The sequence below is a fragment of the Condylura cristata genome, unplaced genomic scaffold (assembly GCF_000260355.1).
Source record: "Condylura cristata isolate star-nosed mole 26May11 unplaced genomic scaffold, ConCri1.0 scaffold00017, whole genome shotgun sequence".
Classification (NCBI taxonomy): domain Eukaryota; kingdom Metazoa; phylum Chordata; class Mammalia; order Eulipotyphla; family Talpidae; genus Condylura; species Condylura cristata.
In genome coordinates this window covers 24,200,002-24,224,691 of record NW_004567118.1, presented here as the reverse complement: position 1 = coordinate 24,224,691, position 24,690 = coordinate 24,200,002, and the positions used below count along the sequence as shown (strand labels likewise).

Below are 24,690 nucleotides of genomic sequence, written 5' to 3'. Positions count from 1 at the left end.
CTGTCACCAGTCCCTGGCCCCACCCCTCTGAGCCCACCTCCTGAAACCTCGGCCAATAAAAGCTCAGAATCGCTCTCCACCGCCCCAAAGTCTTTCCACACCCCCACGTTCCGGGAGCTGGTTGGCTGCAGAACCCTTAGCTAAGCGCTTGTATTTGCATGATGCTCCCGTTTTCTGGTAGGTGGCGCAACCCGTCACTCCGGAAGCCCGGGCCCGCCCACTCCCCCTCGGTCCGGCGCGCTCTTCCTGCGCAGTTCTTCGCAGCCTCGGCTGGGAAGTACCAAGGCTGCTCTCTCCAGGCTCAGTGCTCCGACTGCGAGCAGGCAGTCCCGGCGAGTGGGGTGCGCACCGTCTAAAGTGGCCCGGGCGCGGACTGCAGCATTCTCCTGGCCCCGAGCAGGTCGTGCCACCGGAGGAGTAGTCTCTTGGCCAGCAGTTGCCGCCACCCGACTTTCCGTTCTAGTTGCTGCTCCCCCAGGGCAACATGTCAAAAGCCGCCGCCTCTACAGCTGCGGCCTCCACCTGGGGAAGAGCAGCGGCAGCGGCGGCGGCGGCGGCGGCCGCGCAGGGGCAATAAATTGAACGCACCAGGCGTCCAGCGGGCTAGGGAACTCTGGGCGCTCACTGCTCCGGCGGGACCCGCGCCATGTGCTGAGACATGCCCCTCGCCGCGCCCGCCCGCAGCGCATGGGGCAGCGCCTGAGCGGCGACCGATCCAGTCTCGATGTCCCGGGTCGGCTCCTGCCGCAGCAGCCGCCGCCCACGCCGCCGGTGAGGAGGAAGCTCGCGCTGCTCTTCGCCATGCTCTGCGTCTGGCTCTATATGTTCCTGTACTCGTGCGCCGGCTCGTGCGCCGCGGCGCCCGGGCTGCTGCTGCTGGGCTCCGGGGCCCGCACGGCCCACACCTCGCCGGCCCTGGCCACGGGTTCGGACGGGACTCCTCCTAGGCTGCCGTTCCCAGCAGCTCCAGCCACGCCGCTGGCTGAGGGCAAGGAGACGGCGGAGGGCGCCGCGAGTCAGGAGGAGCAAAGTCCCGAGGCGCCGGATGCCCCCAGCCCCATCTCGAGCTTCTTCAGTGGGTCTGGGAGCAAACAGCTGCCGCAGGCCATCATCATCGGCGTGAAGAAAGGCGGCACGCGGGCGCTGCTCGAGTTCCTGCGCGTGCACCCCGACGTGCGTGCGGTAGGAGCGGAACCCCACTTCTTCGACCGCAGCTATGATAAGGGCCTCGCTTGGTACCGGTGAGTTTCCCCTCCGTAGCTAGGGGCACGGGTACCAGTCACCATCCGGAGCGAAGGAAGAGGGAGAGTTGGCATGTGCCGAGAAAGTGACAGTGGTACTAGGACCACCGCGGGCGGGAGGGGTGGGGGAAGCACCGCGCGGTGATTCCTGGCTGGCAGAGCCTCGAATTCTGCCCCAGCTCTGTGCCAGGTGCTTGGGGCTCCTCGCTCTCCAAGGACCCATAGAAACATCTCGAGGAGCTCTGGCGTGAAAGTGGACCAGAGTGGCCCTGGAGTTACTCAAACAAGTTCCTCTTAACGAAGGGGGTCAGCGACTGGGACGGTGTTACGCAGGGTAACGCAGAACCCTGTCTATTGCGGCCGTGTCCCGAAAGTATTAGATTTTCCTTTGCAAGCCCGGGACGTTCTGTGCCTGGTTGGTCGCGGTCTCGGCGTTAGACTAACTTAATAGACCAGCTTCTGGTCTCCAGATGGGGATAGGGTGTGGGGGCGACGGCGTCCTGCCGATGCCGCGGGGAGGCTGCTAACTTTGGGGGAACAGCCCTCCTTTTGCTGGAACCGGAGGAGACTCAGAACCACTTCCTCGCAATTAGTTTGGGTTCTAAAGTACAAGCTGGGCGGGTGGCCCTGCGCCTCTGTCTGGCAGGCGGGCGCGCGGCGCGCTGAGCGTGGAGCGGTGCTGGTCCCTGTCGGGCAAAGGCGCGCACTGCAGCGGCGAAGCGCGGCTCATTGCTTTGAAGGCTTCTCGGCACCCGGGGCGCGGCCCTCCAGTTCCGCCTCCCAGACCCGGTGCTGGAAGAGCAAGCGTTAGGAACGCACGCCCGGCCCTTTACACTTTGGGACCCAAAGAACATTGTGTCGGTTGATTGAGAAATGCAGCTGGGGCTTTCTGAAACTCGATTCTTGGGTCGCGGTGTGAGCCCGGGTTCCAAGTGTCTACTCCTTCGGGGTCATAATCACGACGTCTGCCCGAGGTTTCCCTGGTGGCCTTTTGGGGTGAAATGGTGTTCGACCGAACTTCTGAAAGGCTGGTGGGCTGGGGTTCTGACTCTGGCATTGTGGAAGCCTGGGACAGGCCACCGTCTTCCTTGCGTTCTCTCCTGTCACAACACCACTTCCACAATCACTCCCTCAAGTCCCTCATCCAGCCCAGTTAGCCTCCAAGGGGCTGGAGTCTTAAGAAGAAAGCGGAGAGTGGAACAGAATCCCACTCCCTGCCCCCACCCCACCCCCACCCCCTTTTGGGACTGGGAGACGATGGAAGATAAAAGGGGACTGCCCCAGCGGATTAAAACCGCCTGCTTCTCAGACTCTCTCTCCCCTTTGTCCTTAATGTTTTCATTGTCAGGAATTGCCCTAGTCTCGAGGTTTAGCCAGCCGCGACAGTCACTCTTTCCAAAGTTCCCCGCCGATTGTTAAGGGGTTGGGGGTGGGGTGGGGGTGGGGTGGCTCTGAAATCTAAAGTGTAGACTTGCTTTCTGGCTCTAGCTGCTGACTTGCTGGGACCTCAGCGCTTCCATCTGTGCAGTGGGGTGGTTTGCTTCTTTGCAGGGCAGACAGAAAGAACGCGTTGGCGCGGTCAGGTGCCTGGGAGGCAAGTGGGGCCTCTCTAATTGTTTCCATTGTCATCCGTTGTATTGTTATTACTTCTGCCACCACCACTCCTCCTCTTCCTGGGAAGATGATTTCCAGGGGCCCAGATGGCAGACTATAACTAGCGCCCTTCTAGGGGGAACTCACCCGAGGCCGGAGGCAGCCGGGATTTTCTGAGATCAGACACAGTAGGGCCGGGTTGGGAGGAACTGGCAGGGAAAGAACTGAATCCTTAATGTCGGGCGATTTTAGAAGCGCCTGGGGCTGGCGGTGGAAATCCCCACAGGAAGATTCACGCAATCTCTTAGGCGGCTGCCCTCCACCTGCCACGTTCTTTTTGATCGACTCCGAAACACAGAATTACGAAGTCACACCGGAAAGCTTCATCGTGCTCCTGCCGCCTGGGCGCCGCCAGGGAGCTTCGCGCGGGACAGGCTCCGGGAGACCTGGAGACTGGACTTGGGGGTCACAGGGAGGTAGCTGGGGAGTGCGGGGCGGGCACCTTGTCATTGTCCTGAGCCTCCAACTGAAGAGCGGGCTCTGGGGCTGGAGGCCCAGAACCCGCGGCAGTGACAGGCCCTCGACAGAGTAACGAACTACAAACCCCCGACTTGCCACTCACTGAGTTCCCCGGCAGCGGCTGCGGCGCCGGGCGTGGCCTCAGAGTTAGTAGGTATTATGCAGGGGGCAAAGAAACCTCTTTTAAATGCCTTCTGTTTAAAAAATTTTAATTAATGAGGAATAATCTGGATGTCTGGGCAAATTACGGATTTATTATTTTGAAGGTGGTCATTTTAACTTTAAGCAAACCACAGCGGGAGATGACTAACCCTGAATGCTCTTCCCCAAATCTGGCGCCTCGGAAACACCCTTCACCCAGGCTGGAGTTCTCTCATGCTGGCCCAAATCCCGCTGCTCGCCAGAGATGTGCCCCACGCTCATCTTCCGCTCCATGAGAGCAATCTGGCAGCAGATTGCAGAGGGTATAAATAATAATTAAGCGGAGAATTACAGTTCAGAAACGTAGTTAAAACAAGCCCTCAAAACTAGACGATTAGAGAGAGGAGACTTTTGGAGGACATTTCGACCCTTTGAAAAGTTTTGAATAACTAGGGGCACAGATGCTTGACTAGAGAGTCAGCATGGTAATAGGCTGGAGAATGAGATGTTAGCCCTCTGAACAAGTGGTTAATGTGTTCAATCGGTTGAGACACAGTCCTGCTAGTGGCCAGCCAGTAGCCCAGGGCCTGGATGAATTTGCATGATGTCCCGGAATTTTATTGCACTTTCATTTGGCAGAATGAGACACCGTCTGCCTTAGTCTTGGAATTGTTGGTGTCCGAGCCCATCGTGGTGGCCAGGCAGAGCTGACCTCCCAAAAGCCTGGAAAGCAGATTTTCTGCTGCCTTATCCTCAGTGAAAATCAAATGTGCTAATACTAACTGTTCCTCATTTGCCCCAGAACCGGGGTATGACTTAGCCTGCGGTTAACACTCTCATAGACTTACTTTTCCGGTTTATTATCCAGCTCCCTCTCAAGTCAGGTCTCCCCAGTTTAGCAGGTGCTTGTGAGGACCTCACCAATGACTTCAAACTTTTGGTGAAATTGGCCTTTCTCATCTGCGGGTTGATGGGCTTTGCTATCATTCAGAAGCTTACATGTGCAGAAGTGGAGAAAGCATCCATCCATCCATTTGGGCTCTGATTTAAACTTTGAATAGTTGAAAATCAAATTCATACAATCTCTTAGAAGTCTCTCATTTTGCTTTGGCTAAAACTTGGTATTTTCATGAATTTTAATGACTTCAGTGAGCCAAATATTATGATTATTATTTTTATGTAGAAATATGCCTTAGACTTTACAGTGGCAGGAACTCTGCCCCATCTTGACTCTTCTCCCCATTGTTGGCTGTGTACGCTGATACTGTAATAATGTCACCCATTAAAAAATATTTTGTGTGTGGTTTAATAATGTTGGTAGTTAGCAGTTTCTGAAACCTTTTTCTGTGTATCAGGAACTGTTTCAAATAGTGTAGGATTAGCAAATTTAATCCTAATTATAATCCTACAAAGTAGGTAGTTTTATAGACGAGGAACCACAGGCACTGAGAAGAAGTTTAACAACTTGCCCAGTGCTCTCATTTTCTACTGGCAAGGCTAAAATATCAACTCATGCAGTCCTGATACGGAGGTCGCGTGAGGAGGTGGCTCTGTGCCATGCTTCTTTCCTTAAGTGACCAGCATGTGAGGTTGGTCACAGATGAGTTCCAAACTGGGCTTGCCTTAAGAGTTAGAATTTTCTGATGTACAAATGGGTGAGGACACTTCTGCCAACACAGCAATGACAGTTTTATTTCTCTGTTGCACTGGACACTTACAGGCAGAGAAGTCATTAAAATGAGAACCGTGTTTCTTAGGTAGAAAGGTTGTGAACACACAGGGAGAGTCCCTGCTGGGAGCCGATTTGCTCTTTCATTGCCCTTTTTAAGGCTGGGAAGTATGGGAGGACACAAGCTATAGGAGATATTCCAAACCTTCTTAGGATTCATGAATTTAGTCATTTGAAACAGTCCCCCCCACCCCAAATTAAGATTGAGAACGTGTGTTTAGTAATCAGAAGACAAGCCTAACTAACTCCTGAGTAGTTTTGTTTAGAATTCGATCTGAAGACCAAGTAACTTAAGAAATCTCTCAAAAACTTCAAAGTAGGGAATAGTGAGCGTCCCTCCATTTTTTAACAAATGCAGAGAGCATAAAATTCTTCCCTATTTTCCTAGTCTTTTAAAAAAAAAAATGCAATGGGCTGGCAAAGATAGCTTCTGTCTTTACTGCAGGAAGTTTAAGATAAGATCTGATTGGGGCTAATCCTTTTTGAAGTAATTGCACTTTCTTAGTCCCGGAGTTTAAACTAAGTATGTAGCTTGCTTCTGGCTGCTAGGTGAAGATCAGAAATCTACATTTACATGCAACAATTTGAAATACAAACCATCATGTTACAAAGCTGTCGAGATTTATTAGCAAGACAGTGTAGCATGTGTTGAGCTCTGTTTTTAATTAGGCACCTAAATTAGACCATAAAATGGTTGATTAATCTTTTACAAGTTGAGGAGAAAATATAACATAAATTAACTTAATCATAAGTGTTTTCCCAGATGCTCTGAGTTAACAAAATAGCCAATATTTAATAGTAATCTGTTTGTTTTAGATAAATAAAATTCTGAAATATGGGAGTTAATTTGAACTTATTATCTTCCAAATGATATGATATTATTGAATAGGTTTCTAAAATTCAGGTTGCAGATCATGTCCTAAAAAAATATTGCTCAAAATAGGATATTACAATTAGGAATTAAATCTGACTTCTACAATTATGAATTAATAATTGAGTAAATTAGACTTTGCCTTTGTAATGGAGCCTTATCATTAAACATTTATAATTTAACATAGACTATAATTATAAAGCTATTTTTCCCAGATAAATTTGTAATTTAAAGTGACAGTATTCCCTCCCCCTCCCACTTTGCTGTTTTATTTTGTTTGAAGAAAAACCTTTGATTTTTTTTCTTTAACAGTTTAATATGTCACAAAACCTCATTCGGACTATGTAAGATGATTTACCTTTTGTATAAAATATTGCAAGGCATAAAGCTTTCTGATTATATAAGATAATCCTCTGAATTACTGAAATTACTTATAATTAAAAATGTGTGGGGAGTTCAAGAAGGAAACCAAACCCACCGGTCAGTTAATGTTATGAATCAGGGAAATGGCATTTATTTAAAGTTCTAGAACTGTAATATGTGACTAAGTCTGCTTGCTGACTGCTTTCTATGTCAGTAGTTTTTGAATACTTATGTTCTCACTCTATGAACATGGAAATTAAGTTGATTGACAGAAACACAAAATGTTCACTCTAAAGCAGAGCATAATGAGCATTTCTTTTGCTGTGAATGGAGTTAGTTTCCAAATAGGGCTCTACCTCTCTCATTTAAACAGTCCATGGTTTCAGACAGTAAGGGAAATTTCATTCCTAGGCTGTTGAACTAGTCAGGAATCCCAGCAAAATGAATTCCCCAAATATGTGGCGTAGTTTCAAGGGTAATGAGTACAATATGCTGCCTACCTCAAATGTAAACATTTACCATGACGGAAAAGAAATGAGATATTGGTATCTTTGAAAACTACTTGTAAGCAGAGCATGAAACTTTCAAAAAATATTTAAAACATCACCTTGTTAGAATTCTCATATAAGTAACATCAAATAAAGCTGATGTTAGTGTATGTTGATTTTCTAATTTTAGATTTGGAGAAAAGTTTAGGATGTGAGGAGCAATTGGCAGCATAATAACATAATAATAATTTTCACTGAAGCAAGGAACTGAGTTAAAATAATGCTAATGCTAATAAAACCCACCCTTTATTTTCTGAAATTCTTTTACAGATAGATTTTTGGGACTTGAAAAATATTATCAGAGCATTCAAAAAATTGACTTCTCACTGTCATTGATGAAACATGTTTAAATAGAAAAGCTGTTCTGGAGTTTGTTCACCTCCCAAAGAACTGTTTTTTTTTTTTTTTTAAATACAACTAAGTCTGTGAGAAAGGGATTCTTAGAGTATGTTCAGAGAGGAATTTATATTTTCCACCGGTACCAAAACATTAAGTATGTGTATATTCATACTCACACATACATTCACTGTGACATTGATGCTCGCTAAATTACCCATAAACTCTTGGAATAAAGTATTTTTCTACATCTATCAAATGTGTTAAAATAAGACTATGGTTTATTATCAAATTGATTGTATTTCAGCATAGGCTGCTTCTTGCATAGGTTAGAACTTTTAGACACCTTTGATAGAATGTGGACTTTACCAACTGAGTTACCAGTTCAACAAATGGAGGGCATTGGATTGAGAATCCTAAATCTTTGCTTTGCACTGCTTAACAGGGTTACTTACACCTGCTTAGAAACTCATAAGATACTGAAAGATTGTGGGCAATATGAGACTTGCCCACAAATGGAGTGGAAAAAAAAAAAACAAAACACTGGGAAGAGAAGTGGTAAGAAGCAGATTTTTCACACACACACTGATGTTGTAATGAATGGGGGTAAGAGAGAAGGTCTGATGACAGAAGTGTCCAATAAGGCCCCAGGCAGGGCCCGGACATTGCCACGTGTCCCTTCCACTCTGGCAGCTAAAGGAACATTCTTATAGACCTTCCCTTCTGGAAGGGTGACCGAGAAAATGGCTCTGCGGCCGGTCTGCCTCGGGGATCAATCACTACGACGGTCCTTGTGTCGCGTGGGATCATGCATCTGGTCGGAAGACCGCCGAGCCCCAGAGACAGATGGCAGAGCTTCCTCCTCGCGTGGAGGGCGGAGCCGACGGTCCGGCCTGGGGGCTGCCCCTGGGGGTCGCTGGCCGAAGCCACGTGACCAGCCCCCGGGCTGAACCCAGTCCTCACCTGTTGGGTTGAGCCTGGGGGAGCTTAGCTCGGTCGGTCGCCCAAGTTTGCAGTGGGCGAAGCCGGCGAGCCCCTACGATGATTGGCCCGAGCTGCTACCTAGTGACCAATGGAGCTGCGATAGCTCCGCCCAGAGGGGTGGGCGAAGGCGGAGCGGCCCGCCCCCGCGGGGGCTGGCCTGGCCGGCGGCGCGGTCCACTCCCACTCCCGGAGTTGAATAGCTGCTGAATCGCTGCCGCTTTCAGACTAGAGCTCATCAGCTGACCTGTTGTGTCCCCTTCCTTTCTTTTCTCAGGCTTTGTCTTTTCTAAACCCTCTAGCACACATTTCTCTGCTTGTGGCAGGGGCGGTGTCTCTCCCCTGAGTGTGCCTCTGTTGGGTTAGAACTGTGTGGGTGTTGGGGTCCCACAGGAAGGGCTTTCTCACAAGGGATTGAGTCACTTTCACCTGTAACGTTTCTTTTTCCTTCACTTCTACCCACTCTTTTTCTTGGGGGAAAAGAAATATAAAATCCTCAGCTACCCTCCTCGGTAAAGGATGACGAAAGCGCAACTCGGCGAATCGAGTAGGTGATGGAAAATGACTTCATTTCTATCAGGTGGCCCGTTAAATAACAAGCTGAAAAGAAAAAGCGACAAAGAGATGGAGAAGAGGGAAGTAATTCTCAAGTCTCCGTCCAATTTATGAATCTCCACTGGTCCGAGATCCAGCGGTCTGCCCCCCTCCCCCCACTTCTGCCCCTCTGCTTGCTAAGTCCTCCTGAAGGACACCCCTTCCCAGCCACTCTCCTTCTTACCTCTGCCCCTCAAGGGAAGGATGGTTCCTCTTGGACTATATGAAAGCCACCTTTCTGCTCCTTCGGTTGCAGGGGAGGGTTCTCCTCCTGTTTTATGTAAGTTGGGCTCAAGCTTACCCAGTGGGGTTTACACTGCACATTGAGAAGTCATTCTGTTGTGGCTGTGCGTGAGGCAGTTGCGTCTTGTGGAAGTCTTTGTGGCAGTGCAGATGACCTGTGTTAAAAGGGCAGGAAACTCGTATATAATATTGCTCATTGCTGCAAGAGATGCTGAAGAATGCAGGATTTGGTCCATGTGTTCACGGAGCCAACAAGGGGAGAACAGTCATTCAGTTCCCAGATCATGCCTGGTGCCTTTCCCCTCCAAAGGCCTCTCTGGTTGGGAGCTAGCCCTGGCTCAGCCCAGCCATTCCTCTTGATGTGTGCTGTTCTTAGGGTCCCTGGTGCCCTCCTGTCTGATTGTTCCAGCATCTCCAGGCACTTAGCATATGCTAGTGCTGCCAGTTAACACACATACACAAAGAAGTAAACATCCTGTTCCCAGCGAAGAGCTTTTACAGAAGCCCCAAGTGGGTGAGTGGGTGTGTGTATGGGGGGAGAGGGGGAGTGCCGGAGGTTGTAAGGTGGGGGAAGCAGATCTCTACTTTGGCCTGGACTTAGCATACTTAATGGAGGAAGCAAAAGGTGATCATTTTAAGTCTTTTTTTTTAATATGCATGAATAATATATTCTTATAAATCATGTCGACCTATTATTTTTTCACTTAGCAAGGCTTTATTTAGTACTTATATTTTAAAAAATAGGTGGACTTTTTTTTTTTAGAGCAGTTTTGGGTTCATAACAAAACTGATCACAAAGACAAAGAATTCTTGCCTCATGCAGGCAGCATTGGTGACACCCCACCCCCATTGAGAACAGTACATTTGCCCCCATCAGTGAACTTACGTTGACACAACATACTTATCAAAGTCCCTGGTTTACTTTGGGTTCACTCTTGCTGGTGTACATTTCATGGCTTTTGACAAGTGTATATTGACATGTACCAAGCATTATAGTTTCATGCAATCATTTCGCTGCCCTAAAAATGTCATTTCAGCCCCTCCCTGGTGGCACAACAGGTTAGGATGCTGCACTGCAAGGGAGCCTCAGCTGCTTCAGTGTGAGTTCAGTCCCCGGCACCAGAGGTGACCCACATAGCCCAGAGACCTCTCCTGACCCTCCTGCTGCTCCCCTCAGCACTGTACTTCATCGATCTGCCTATTCTGCTCCCCACTCTGTCTCTGGTGAATCCTCTCACCACCCTGTGCACCTCTAGCCTGTACCCCAGTTCTATATGAATACATAAAAATAAGTTAAAAAAAAAGAGTAATGAAAAAAAAATGTCCTGTTTCAGCGTTTAACTCTTCTCAAGTGCTGTGCTGGTAACACTTGAAGTACTGAGGAAGTACAGAGACACAGAATTTTCCTTGAGGGGCTTTTTTCAGTTAGCGAACGAAAATCCATAGGCCAAAAGAGATCTCAAAGCAATTTAAACAATGGATTTTGTTTAAAAAAAAAATTAGTATTTCCAAAGTAGTAATAAATCGAAACATATTAAGGAGAAGGGGGAACGTGTGATAGATTAGTATACATAAAGAAATGAGATTTTTGCATTTTACTTTCCCAAGAGTTTTCTAAAGACAGCAAAGGAGGGAGCGGGATTGTCAGTTACTATGTGATGCAATAGGAAACAAATACTTCAGCCTTAGTGAGGGAAAGCCTGCTGTGTGCAAGAGAGTGGCTGGTGCTTATTTACTCTTAGCAGTGATACTTCCTGAGTGATTTCCTGCATTTTGCACAGGAGAAAGGGAAAGTCGGAGAGGTGGCCTAAGGTCAGACAGCTGTATAGTAGGTGGCTCAGCCTCCACAAGCAAGGAAGAAGGAAATACTTCTTGCATGAAGCTTCAAACATGAAGCTTCTATACACAGCTGAAATTCATTCAGAAGGATGCTCCTTCTAGATCAGTTTCAGGTATCTTTCTCTCCAAAGACAAACTTTTCTGCATGAAAGAACCCCCAAGACTAAAATTGTTCTCTCCTCTTCTATTCATGTGCCCCTATTTCCTTTTGTCTCCTACACCCACACGCCAGCACCCTCCTTGGTTGCCAGGGACATCTACATTGAGAGTGACAGACTTCATGCATGTTACCCAAGCACCGACTTACCGCTTTCCCATCATCCCTGTCACCCTGGTTCCAATGCTAAGATCCGTGAACTTGACACCCCTTTCAGCCTCCTCTCTTTGCCCTTGGTCCCCAAAATAACCACTATCCTTCTATCACTACCACAGATCAGTTTTGCCTATTGTTGAGGTGATGCAAATGAAATCTTTGAGTGAATATTTGCTGGGTTTTAAGAGCATGTAGAGTCACTGCCAATGTTGACAGATTGTGAGATTTCACATACAAATGCAGATTTTCTCCTTTTACAAAGCATCTGATGGTGCTAGGTCTGCATTTCTCATGATGACAACTGGCTGGAGCTGGAGAGCAGCTGCTCCTGCAGAGGGGGCACCTAGGCCCCACTGCTCCGTATTGTCTCACACTTGGCCAGCTTCTCTCATTTGTCACCTGTCTGGTTCCAGGTCAAGGTTTAAAGCCAGACAGCACGGGGAGCTACAAATAAGTCCCCCGCTTTTTGGGTGGGCACTATTCCAGAGTTGAGTTTCTTCAGTCTAGCTTATCATGGGCCTTCTTGTTAGGTTTTGCCATTCGCTCTTTTTCTAATTGTTTAGTTTTAATTTTCCGCCTCTGTGAGGATCCTGGGAGAGGCTGTGTGGAGGTCTGCTAGCAGGAAGCCATTTAAAATCAGAATCACCGCCATATAATCGTCTTTGGTAATGTGCCCCTATTGAAGATATTTCTTTGGTTCTTTAGCTGGTTATTCTTCCATGTGCCTCTCTCCCCAACATTGGCAACCTTTAGAGTAAGCCCTTTGCTGTGGACATTTTATGACTTTCAGCAAGTCGTTGTATCTCTTTGCTGTTAGTACCCCCACCTGTGCAAGGAGGTGGACCTTGTCCAGTGACTGGCATGGACCTGTTGCTGTTTTCCCATACACTTTCAGAATGCTTAACTCCTTCAAAGGACTCCCAAACTACCTGGTGGATGAAATCCTATCACGAGTCATGGGTAGATACCACTTTATTCCACACCAACAGACTGGAGTGGACCACATCTTCCCCCAACCCATGAGCATTGATAAGCCACTCACCATGCGTGACTAGTGCATTGCCATTTGCCAGGAGATTTGCACTCCCTCACTGCCTATACCCAGTGTAGTGTGTCCCTTGGCCTTGGATATTGGATAACGCCAAATGATTTATAATAGTTCTAAGTGATTACTCTCATGCTTTGTTTTATCTCCTGGAGGACAGTTTACAGGTAGTCCACAGACCACACTTTGAGAAGCACTATCTTAAGTTCACTCAGTGAAATAAAGATCTCAAAAGATGAATGGGTGATGTGTCTGATGTTGCCCCCACGTTTAGCCAAGATCAAACAAAACAAAAACTGGTTAAACTTTGCTGAACTTCACATTTCCTCTAGAGTATAGAGTCCTCTTTCACTTAGTACCTACAACAATCACGAGGTGTGCGCTCCATCCCTGGCCAGCCAGGTGCATGTGAGCAGATCAAGTCTCCAGGATTTCATACCATTCATTTTGCCCCTGGACCTGCCACTCTGTCCAGCCTGATCCAGGCAGAGCACACTCCTTATGGCCCGATTCTACTCTTCTCCCATGTGGAACAGGTAAATGGTGTCACCTTACTGCACCCCCTTGGCTCCTGGGATGGTTGCTGCCCAAAGAGTGAGAACAAGAAGGGGAGTCACAGTAAATCAGGGACCTAGGGCAGAAAGTTGCTGAACTGAGGTGGGGAAAGAGAGCAGCAGCTGGTATTCAAGCCCAGTCTTGCTGCAGACTTACTTGTAGCCTCACCTTGCTGCTCTTCGGAAAGCAGCTTAATTGTCCGTTCAGCTTTCCTCCAAGAAGCTTGTGTCTGTTTTCAAAGGTATGTGCTCTGTCTCCAGGGTGTTTACAGAGCAAGGTGTTTGATGGTGTTGGTTTGGGGAGGCTTTTTCCACCCTGCCTGGCACAGCTGAGCCCAGTGGTGTGTATGTGTTTAATCACAGTACAAGGGTGATGGTTCACCCCCAGACTGAGGTCTCTGTTAAGTAACGTGAACGCCACATATAAACATTGGCAGCGTGGAGTTGGAAACAAAGCCAGTCACTTTCTTGGTAAACATGTATTTTCCCGTTTTGTGTGTGGGGCCAAGGGGGAGCACTTTAAAGTGTCTTTAGTCACCCAGCTCCGGAAATGAAGGCGACTTTCAGATTAGGTGTCACTGGGAAAGGAGTCGAATGGAACTTTCACAGAGAGAGGTGGGGGATTGATTTACCTGTTTGTACTAAACTTAAGTTACAAGTCTATCTAGATTTCTCCTCCAAACATGCCATAATGGTCTTACTATCTCCTGACACACTTACTACAGACACCTCATATTGGGTGAAATACCAACACCTGTTGGGATGTGCCCTCCCATCTGCCCTTTGCCCTGGCTGACTGGAGGTGTCTGGGAAGGCCATATCAGGGGGCCTGAAGGTGAACTGTTTCACACCGGAGTGGGGTCCTCTGTTGCATGCGCTTGACTAGCCTCTCATTCTTATCGCACTTCCCCTCCTATAAAGTTACCTATCTTTTAGTGGGATATTTAATACCTGCCTTCTCTTCCTGCGGAGTCTTGTGAAAACCAAGCCATAGTGGCACAATGCTAGTGCCAAGTCATGACCGGAGAATCTAGATGGCACGACTGATGAAATAAGGTGGTATCGACCCGTGACTCTTGAGAGGATTTCATCCACCAGGTAGTTCGGGAGTCCTTTGAAGGAGTCAAGCATTCTGAAAGTGTTTGGGGACACAGCAAGCTAAGCTGTTGTCAGGGGCCTCAAGGAACTTGGACTTGGTTAAGGGGCCATGATGAGAGAGAATAGAAAACAAAGCGAGAAATGCTGTGGGAACAGAGAAAGGGTGTCCCAAGGAGAGGCGGCCATGGAGTTGGATATGATGTGTGGAGAGGAGTTGGATTTGTTGTATGGATAGCTGTTTTATTTGTTCCAGCAAACAGCTAAAAGGATAGAGCATCACTGTGGGAAAGGCCCAGAAAGAGTTGTGGTGATCTTGGGGCATTGAGTGGAGCAGAGGGAATGGCAGAGATTGCGGCTGACTGGGAGGTGGATTGCTGCCTTGCAGTTGGGAGGGGGGGGAGTGGACATCATCTCACTGGCCAAAGGGGTTTTCAGGCACCAGAGCTGCCCCTAGGAAAAAAGTCACAGGCTTTAAGGGAATTACGCATTTGATTATTTTCACATATTTTTGAGGGGAACAAAGTAATTCAGCAGAGAAAACAACATGTATAGATGGTTTTCTAAGAAGAGTGCTTAGTGCTGCTGGGTGATTGGGTGTGGGTCTCTCAGTCCCCAAGAGAAGCATTTGCTGCCAGCTGCATTCAGGAAAAGGGTCACTCATTATGAAATTCACACACACACCTCTCCCTGTGGCCTCACTGGGAAATATGTAGGACTGTCCCAAAGAACCTTCCACCTGTGGGGTGAGATTTTTGGGGAAGTGAGCCCTCCTGCCCCAACTCCTGATTTCAGTTCCAAACACCAGACTCTGACCTGTAGCTCATGCCCTACATTGGAGAAGCAAATGGTGGGGAAGCCTGCAGGCTGGCCCTGCCCATGGTTCCTCTCCTCACCAATTCTGCAACAGGAAGACCCATCACTCACAGAGCTTGTTCTGAGCAAGAGAAAGCAGGGACAGAGGGAATACCACATGGCCGCCGCTCTCCAGCCTGACAGGGAAGGGCTATGTGAATCTTCACCTGGGGCTGGCTCAGAGTCCAGGGCAAATGGAGTGGTATCTTCCCTGGTCCTAGTGGCCAGCTTTCCCAAGGTGATCTAGGCTTCCTCCCATCACTCACAGGGAAGGAATGTAATTGTCCAGGAACCTTCTGTGTTAACATACAAACACACTAGCAACTGTTGATTAAATCTGGCTTAGATGTGTGTCTCCTTGTCCCTTCTGCTTTGAAGAGAGACTGGAGTCTGAGAGGTAGGCTCATGAGAACAGAGCCAGGGGCTCTTGGTTTAGGGGCTGCCAACCTGAATGGGTGGCCCCTGTGTGCAGCCCCATGCTCCTCCCCACCTGTCCCTTCTGGTGGAATGATTAGTCATTCACAGTTATTTTTAGGGCTGTGTGATTTTCCCCCAGCCCCAACTGGAAGCAAAGGATAGGACAGGCTCATGACTTATTTTCTGTAGAGAGAACATTTGTCAGGAGCACCTAAGCTAGCTTCCTCAAGACTTAAGCTTTCATTCATTTGGGGGAATTAGGTCAGAGTTACCTCATCTTACCCAGATCATAGTGTCTTTGGGGGATGTTGGTCTTGGGGGATGGGAAGTGCAGGAAAGGAGCTTGTCATCTATCTGTGTACTGTCTTCTATGGTTGCTCAGCCCACATCCTTCCCCCATAGTCATGTGACAAATGGGTAGTAGTTTCTGGAAGCTCAAGGTGTGGGTGGACCTGGCATTTACTTGTAGCAGCTGTCTGACTGTAGGTAAAGTCATGGCCGAAGTAATTGTATCTTTCATGTTCAACAGTGGCCCCACTCATATTGAACTTGTGAATATCATAAAGAACTTTTCAGCTATTGTTTGCTTGTTAGTAACTTTCTAATTTGGGCTTGGTGCTGTGTTATCCCGATGGTAGCATCCTCTCGTTCCCCTGCTCAGTGGATGTACTGAGAGGGTGGTGGAGAGGAAACCAGCATTAGGGGATAATGTTCACTGGAGACCTGAAAAGGAGATGGAGGTCTGGGGGAAAATTAGCTCTTGTTTCTGTATTTCAGAGTCCATGATGTCAGCTTAACTCCGTATAGACACCTATAAACTTTAATAACTTACTGGTTTTCTGTGCTGGGCTCTGAAGATGCAGATTTACTCATTTCAGGAACATTATTGAGTGCCTGCCTTACTAGCACTGATCTTATCCTCATGTAGCATCTGTCCCAATAGGGAGGTGGGCAGGAAACAAATGAACTCATAAAAATGGGCCACCTGGTGATAAGAGCCATGAAGCAAAATAAAGCAGTGAGAGGGTGGAGAATCATATGGGAGAGGGTGGTGGGAAAAGGGTTATTAGGTGGGGGACCCTTTTAGAGGTGAAGGTGAGTAGAGACTTAAATGAAGAGAAAGGATATCTGGGCCCAGGGGGTGGTGATATGTCTCAATAGAGTATTGTAGCCAGAGTGAAGACATCAAAGGAAAAGTAAGAGGGGAGAGGAAGCTCTTGGTATTCTTAGCGTGCTCCTCGTGTGTAGACTGGGCCAGTGGGGGGCTCTGTGAATGGCAGGGGCAGGGCCTGACCTCCTGGAGACCTGTTGATGGTGGCAGTGAAGGCAGGAGGTGAGATGGCTAAAAACAGCATGGCCAAAGCAGAGCCAGGAGGATGGGCAGGCACAGAAATCCTGCAGGGGAAGGAGGACTAAACCTGTCTAGGTAGAGAAGACTCTTCCCTGGGAAGACTTCAGAGAAGGTGACATTCACAAGACTGACAAATGAATAGTTCATGTGCAGCCCAAGTGGGGAAGGGAGTATTGGCAGAAGGAGTAGCTGTGGAAAGGCAGGGACTACATGAAAAAGTGTGATAGATATAGAGAACCACCAGCAGAGGAGAAATGGAGGCCAGGTAGGGCACAGGGTGGGCGGGGAGGGGATTGATGCCTTTTGTGAGTGAGCTTTAACGTCATGACTTCAAAGGGTAACTAGGCCAGTTTTCCTTGGACTTTCATTTTTCTCTTCTCAAGTGCTTCAGCTTGGAAGTGGGATTTATGAGATGCTGCTGCACAGCTTTAAACAGGAATTGCTTTTGCTGGTGAACAGAAAAGAAGCCACCCAGAAAAAAACAGGGAAGCACTAAAGATCCTCGCAGGAGTGTTCCGAGACCCAAGTCCTCTAAGCTGGCTGCTTTTTGCTTGCCTGGATGGAGTCTTTCATTAGGGGAACGTCTAAAGCCATGTAATTAGAAATTCCACTTCTCAGCTCTTTGGACCTACAGCAGGATACAGCCCCGTGGACCCTCGATTCCAACATTCTTAGAAGCTGAGCAAGGGCCTGCCTGCCTGTGCCAGCTGCCCAACCTGGTAATTAGGCGGTGGCTTTGCAGGCACACACCTGTTCCAAGCATGCAATTAGTGCCGGCTGCCCCTCTAACTGGGGTTTACCCTTCTGCACACACCGTTTGTGGGGGTGTCTCGGCGTAGGTATGTGCTTATTCCTCCTGCCCCCACCCTTTCTTGGGTTTTTTTCTGAAAGCCAAATTTCTGACCTTCAAGACTCATGAAACCATCTCTTTAGTTATCTTACCAGGACTAGCCCTGGTTTCCTGTGCTCTCAGCTGAAAGGAGGGTAAGAAAGCCTTCTTTTCTTTTCTTTTCTTTTCATTTTTTCCTTTTCCTTATTGTTTAGAAGAGAAGTTACGAAAGAGGGACCAGACTGGATTGGGGGTGAGAGGATGGTGTCTGGGAGGGAGGTGAAGGACAGCTCATCCTTACTCTGCTCTGCATTCCCGGTTTATAGCCAGGCTAATTTAATTTCCAGCTGAGAGGCTACTCCCCATATGATGGTAATCTCAAATACTTAATGAGCTAGAAGAGGAGGCAGCCTATGGGATGGATTCTGGAGCTCGGTTGAGTGCCTTCACAGTGCTAATTTATTAGACTGTTTGTTTCTTGGGTCGAGAGGCTAGCTCACCCTGCCACAGCTTCCCGTTGCTCCCTTCTTCTAAAGCAGGATTGAGCTATGACTTCTGGCCCCTGGATATTTAAAGCTAGCTCGTTTTTTCCTTCCTCTCACCTGGTTTATTTATTTCAAGGGGAGAGGAGGAGAGAGGAGAGGCGAGGGAAGAGCTGCAGGTCAGTTCCTCTGTCCGTGTAAGGTACATTGTGCAACCTGACTCTCTCCTGTGCGACAGCTGATTGCATCGACTTCGAAGCCAACTTTGGCAGCCTGCTCTGTCGTCTTGGCCTTAGAACTCACTTTCCTCCCCTACAATACCGACAAATGAAATAAGGCTAAAGCATGAGAAACAACAGGAATAGTGACAGCAGAATTAAAGCTTTCCTTGGGGAATGCTATTCTGATTATTTTCAGTTTTGTGTTCATTTGGTTCAGGAGGGTTGGTGCAAACTGGACTCTTAGAGGCATAAGGGCACAAGAGCAGGCAGCCAGTAGGAGGTTTCACTCCCACTTTTTAAATTTATCTTTTTGTCTCTTCTCTACACAAACCCTCCTACATATATACTCAGACAAGTATGTTTCTTTCATTGTAATTTATACCCCTTCTCATTCCAAAAGAAATCGATAACCAAACTTTTACTTTTTTCATTGCCAGAAGGGAGGATGGAAACCTCTGTAGGATGGTAAAACAATAATGGGTTTGCTGGTGTGGGGGAAGTAACTGCATGTGTGCGTGTTAATTTTGGAGGTCATTACAAATGAGAATGAGGGTGAGCATGAGATACAGAGTGGAACATTCTGGAGTCCAGATCCTGGCTTGCCCATTCCCCAATACCTGATGTGGAACAACTCCACCTACTCTCAGTCAGTCTCACTCCTTCATCTCTAAATGGAGCAGACACCCCTTGAGAAGATTGTTCCAGTGAGCCAGCGGGAGTGCGGACACCCAGTTCTTTTTCATGGATTAAGTGTTAGGGAGGCTTAGAATTGACCTCATTATAGCCAAGCAAGACAGAGCCAGTTTCTGGTAGAAAGGAGGCACAATGAATCTTTCCCATGGGAGGACTTATTTTCTTTTCCCATGAATCTTGAGTATTATGATGTGCACCATCTTTGTGGCTTTATAAGACCATATGCAGACCAGTTATCATGTTGGCTCATCTCGTCCATGCTTCTAAAGAATAGAGCAGTTCAAGCAAAGTATTTGGGGTGAGCACAGCTCCTGCTGCCTCAACGGGATGCTGACCTCGTACATGGACAGGGAAGGCCACTGCTGTGTGTCCTTATCTAACCAGCCATCTATCTCAGCCAGCATTTGGGCCATAGGGCACCTGATTCCCAGCTGGTGGATTGCAACCACACTGCTTCCATGGTTCTTAGCCTGGGCACATGGACGGACCTTGGTGGGGTGTGGGACCTGGGATGCCACAGAAACTGAGTACTGAAGTACATGCCTATGTTGTGTGCTGCTGCACAGGTGGCTCACCCCTTTTCTCAGATTTCCTGCAATTCCTAAAAGTGGACGAGCACTGCTGTTGGGCACTACTCTGTGGGATTTTCAGGGCTGTTTTGCTGTCAGCAAGAGCAACAAGCCCCATGTCCATGCTGAATAAGAGGAAAACCATTTCTCTGTTGAGGAAGAGGGGGCACAGAAAAGGGTTTTCTTCCAAATAGGAGACACCCTATTTGCCTAAAGAAATCTCAGCATTCAATGGGGACGACACCTGAAAAAAGAAAACAAACACTGTAAAAAATAAAAAGTAAATAAAAAAAGAAAATCTCAGTATTTAGTGTCCTGGCCGCCTTAAGGTGGTTAGGACATCAGTTTTAGGGCATCTTCTTACAGTCAGATGATTCTATCCTTCGGTCTGTCCTGCCTGCTTCCAAGTGACAAGTTAATCTATGTGCATTTAGCAAGCCAGGAAACCAGTGTCCTTGGAGGAGTTTGAGCTTGATTAATTTCTCAAATGTGCTAATGGGGCAGGAGAGCGCGTGTCTCTTGTTCTCTCCTGTAGGCAGTGTTTGCTCATGGGCTTAGTGCTGTATGTCCCATCCCTGGGATTTGGAAGTGAGTTCATTTGGGGAAGTAGCTGTTTGAGAGTGATTATCTGGTTTTGTCAGCAAATGGAGCGCATTTAGGGAGAGGTGCCGCCTCACTGGCCACTGAAGACACCCAGCCCAGTCGGGCTGACCCGTCAGCCCAGAACTGGCCTTTCTACACCCAGGGAAACTTATGGCTTACACTCACTGATGCTCTTCACCTCTCAATTTCTATCAACTTCTATCTTTGATTTTTTTTGTGCATGGATATAAGACGCTAAGTTCTCATTTGTTTATAATGTTTCCTGGATGAGTACTTACATTCTGTTGCTAAGGCCATTGAGAAGTTACAACTCAAGGGGGTGGATTCAAACACACCAGTCACCCCTCCATCAGGATTGCTTAAAAACTGAAAGTGACTCTTTAGTAGATGTAGGTGACCCTAATTCCATCTTCATAGCTAATCTGCTACTAGCTTTTCAGTTTTCCTTCTTTGAAATTTTTCTTATTTTGAAAATCTTCTTTTTCTGCCTTTTTCATTCTCACCACCCTTTTCCTATTCAGATCTACAGAATTTCTTTTATTTTGTAACCAATTTTTGGAAAACATACTACAGCATTTTTTAAATGACACATCAAGGACCACAAACATCAAATGTGAGTAAAAGAAGAGACTCTTATTGGGGCAGTGATGTGGAGCTGAGGAACTCACTTAAATGGCTTCACATAGTGAAGCTCGGTCTGCGGCTTCCTACTATCCTTCCCAAAGCCACACACCTCACACAAGTCACCGAAGCAAGCATTTTTCTCCCATGTGGCTGGCCTTGGCACTAAGATGGGAGCTTTCATAGTGAGGATTCTGTGGGGGTAACAGCCCAGCCCCATTATGAGAAACATACAACTAATTTAGCATTTGGGGGTAAATTTTCTAAAACAAAAGGGAAATCAGACTTTCATCCAGATATAATCCAGATTATTATTCCTAGTGATCACATTAAGGGTTTTATTTCACTCATTAATAACAGGAGGCCTGGCAGGTGTTACCATTGATTCAAAAGAGAAGTCAAAAGAACACAGGCTTACTGATAATGTGAAGAGCAATACCCCATGTTCACTGCAGCTATTTACAGCACCAAGAGATGGAAAGAGCCTGAGTGTCCATTGACAGATGATTGGGTAAGGAGGATGTGGTAATAGTACAGTGGAGTAGTACTTGGCTGTAAAATAAATAATTAAATAAAAGATGCCATTTGCAAACACATGGACAGAGCTGGAAGGGATTACACGAAATGAAGTAAGCCAGATGGAGAACAAATACCACATGATTTCCCTCATATGTGGCACATAATGAAACAAAGCTACAAACTAAATAAAACAAACAAACTTTTAGACTGTAAGACCAAATCAGTTGTTTCCTAAAGGGAAGGAGGAGAAGGCCAGGTAGAAGGCGTCAATTGTATGGTGAAAGAGAGAATGGGGTAACTCAGTATATATATCGACAGACTCTGGTTTATAATGGTGCCTACCTGAAACCTACATAATGTTATAATAGAATTTCATTTCAATGAAATGTTTTAAAAGTAAATTGAAAAATAAAGAAAAACTACACATTTCCTTGGAATAAAGGAATGTTGGGATGAATTTACAAGTAGGCGGGAAACTTGTCTTTTTCCGTGTGTTGGCAGATGGAGAAGGAAGCCTCAGGAATGTCCACCTGAGAGGATTTATTCTGTATCTGTGCTTATGGTCAGGAATTATACTGTTGTCTACACTGTACAGAGTTGCAAGATGCTATAAAGCAAATAAAAGCTAGAGTTGTGAAGCAGGGGGTGTGTCCTGCACAGTGCTTGGCTGTTCCCATGGAGACAGCCACTCAATCGTTTTTGCTTATTTGACATTTCTTTCCATTTTCTTCTGTCAGCCTTCAGTAGACTGGAGTTCACACCTAGCTAAAAAATCTCCAATCTGTTTCATATAGGCTTTCCCCACTCCTAATATATTTTTATGCCACTCATCCACCCTTGATGAGACTTCTTGTCTCTCAGATCAAATCTCATTTCTGTCTGGCAGGAATTCATTAATTCATTTACCTTTCATTCATCTAACAGCCTTGAATTTTTGCTACAGTGCAGATAAGACACAGTTCAGTCTTCACACCCACTGCTGCCTGTACACCAGATAAAGGTTATGATAACTTGTGTGTGTGTGTGTGTGTATGTGTGTGTGTTTGCAGGAAAGAATAAAATGGAGGGTGGATGAGAAAGAACTGCTAACGCACACCAGGGAAGGAAGAGTGTCACACAGAAATTCATTAGAAGAAGGAAGACTGGAAAGAATATTCCAGGCAGTGGAAAGTTCATTCCAGAAGGGATGAGAAATTTTACGAGCGTGACTTATAGTTGATTGTCCTTAGCTGGGTAAAGCTAAGTTGGATGAGGCAGTGAGAACAGGAGGTAGATAACTTAGAATTCTGGAGAAAGAAAATATGCTTGGTAAGGAGTTTAATGCCCAACATTATTAGAATAGGTGCAGGTTTCTGGATTTGGCTTTTGGAAAGATGTGTGGGAAACAATGGGCAGAGTGGAGTGCAGGACGATAGGGGCAACTCCAGTCTGGTTTCCAGTTTGTCTTTCTAACCTCATTTCTCACCATTCCTGAAGCACTCTTCAGTTCAGAATGTCTTATGTTCCGAAAGTTAGCCATCTTTTGTCTGATTTCTTCACATCCACCCTTAAGGTGAGCACAAGGGAGTGTCAGACGTCCCAGAATACAACTTCTGGGTGCTCTTCACCTGCATTTGTCATTGTGAGTCAGAAGTAGTTGGGGAACTTCCCTCAAGACACAGGCAGTCCCTGGAGGACAAGAATCAACCAATGATCACATTATCCCTATCCTTTACTCCTTAATAATCCATGATAAATATTACACTAGATGGGCCCTCCCTGGCAGCATAATGGGTTAAAACACAGCACTATGAAGCTGTTGCAGCTTTAAGCCCACCAGGGAGCTGACCCACATGGCATGGCAGACATCTCCTCACCTGTCTGCTGCTCCCCTCAACAGTGTATTTCAGTCCATCTGCCTGTCCTGCTATCCACTCGGTCTCTGGTGAATCCTCTCACCCTCTACACCTCTAGTTTGTACCCCAGTTCTGTATGCATAAATAAATCTTAAAAAATATTACACTGGCGTCGATCTGCCTGTTCTGCTCCCCACTCTGTCTCTGGTGAATCCTCTCACCCTCGGCATCTCTGGCCTGTACCCCAGTTCTGTATGCACAAATAAATAAATCTTTAAAAAAAAATATTACACTGGCATTTCTGGTCTGCTTTCTTCTGGCTAGCTAGCATGGAGACATTGGAGGGTCTCAACCCACCATCACTGGGTGAGTGTGTAGGAATGCAAACAAATTTTAATACTAGTTAAAATAAAATAATGGGTGAAATAACAAGATAATCTGCTAATCAGAGCCATTTCTCCCTCATTGTTATTAACTGTAAGCACTTATTATTATGATTTGAATGGAGCTTTTATTATAGGCCACCAGAGGTGGGGCAGCTGAGTTCGCCTTTGAGGTGTGTCAGGGCTTACTTCTGTCCCACAGGTGAAGTAAGGAACACTGATCTGACAGCACACTTGTTCTTAGCTTTAGCTTAGCGTTCAAGTTTAAGACCTTTTTATGTGGAGAGGCTCTTAATGTAATTGTGTCACTTAATGTAATGGATATGATGGTACATAAATGTTGCTCTGAAATTAACTTCTTTGGGCAGCGGTATACTGAGATCATCACCACTTTCCAGCCTGTCTCAAATGGTAATTTATTATTTCAGGTTACCCCCAATTCTCTTCACGTATTTGCCCTGTGACCCCAGTCATTAGCTTTAAGCACTGCTAACTCATCCCTTTTTGCTCATTCATTTATGTGTTAGTTCAGCAAATATTTTCCGGTGCTTCCTATGCCTCATGTTTTGCTATTTAGCCTATATTTCTTTGAAGATAAAAATCTTTAAATCTCATAGTCCAAGCCAATACAAAACAAAGCATGGAAAGCAATAAGATTCAACTGAACATTTTGTTCTTAGAAACAGTCAGGCTTAAACATAGTTACAGGGTTAGTTTTTCACCCAGGCTAATGTAGGGTAAAAGGCTAATCTCACTTGTAATTCCCAGAAGCGCTCTCCCTAGTCATTTAGTTATTTGATCCCCTTTAGTGGCTTACAGTTTTGTTCTCTTGTGGGAGTTGTAGGGTGGGAGGAGGGGATGCTTTGTCCCTAGCATGGGAGAATTGTTGGAAATTTTATTTTAGGACTCACTTGTCAGGCAAAAGTTCTCATGGAAAGTAAAAAGTAATGATGGGACCTGCTTAGATAATACCGGGTATTTGAATGCAGCTTCAGTCAGCAATACTGTACATCTCTCCTGTCATTGGGCATGAAATTCACAAGGCAAGTTGGACCCTATATACCAATCTGTTGCAGATCTGTCAAGTTTTTCAAAGAAATGGTTGACCAACACAATAAATGGATAAGGAAATGGGGAGACTGAACTTACTTTCTCTGGCTAGAAATTGTCTCTGGGAAGCTTCCCTATTTTCCAAGCTGAGTAGTCCACATGGGTGGGAAAGGGGGATTTGATGAGTGTTCAGTTAGACTCACCATTGGGGGATTCCCATGTTACTTCTTTTCTTTCTTTCTTTCTTTTTTTTTTTT

At 46.6% G+C, this 24,690-nt stretch overlaps 1 protein-coding gene across 1 annotated transcript in view; it reads left to right on the top strand.

Moving 5' to 3' along the window:
* The first annotated feature begins 205 nt into the window (after window positions 1-205).
* The window catches only part of HS3ST3B1 (heparan sulfate (glucosamine) 3-O-sulfotransferase 3B1), a 36,388-nt gene continuing 11,903 nt past the window's right edge, over window positions 206-24,690 (top strand). Inside the window, exon 1 of the mRNA XM_004685073.2 lies at window positions 206-1,241. Within this exon, the coding sequence (XP_004685130.1) occupies window positions 688-1,241 (554 nt within the window). The 5' untranslated portion in view covers window positions 206-687. The remainder of the gene's footprint in view (window positions 1,242-24,690) is intronic.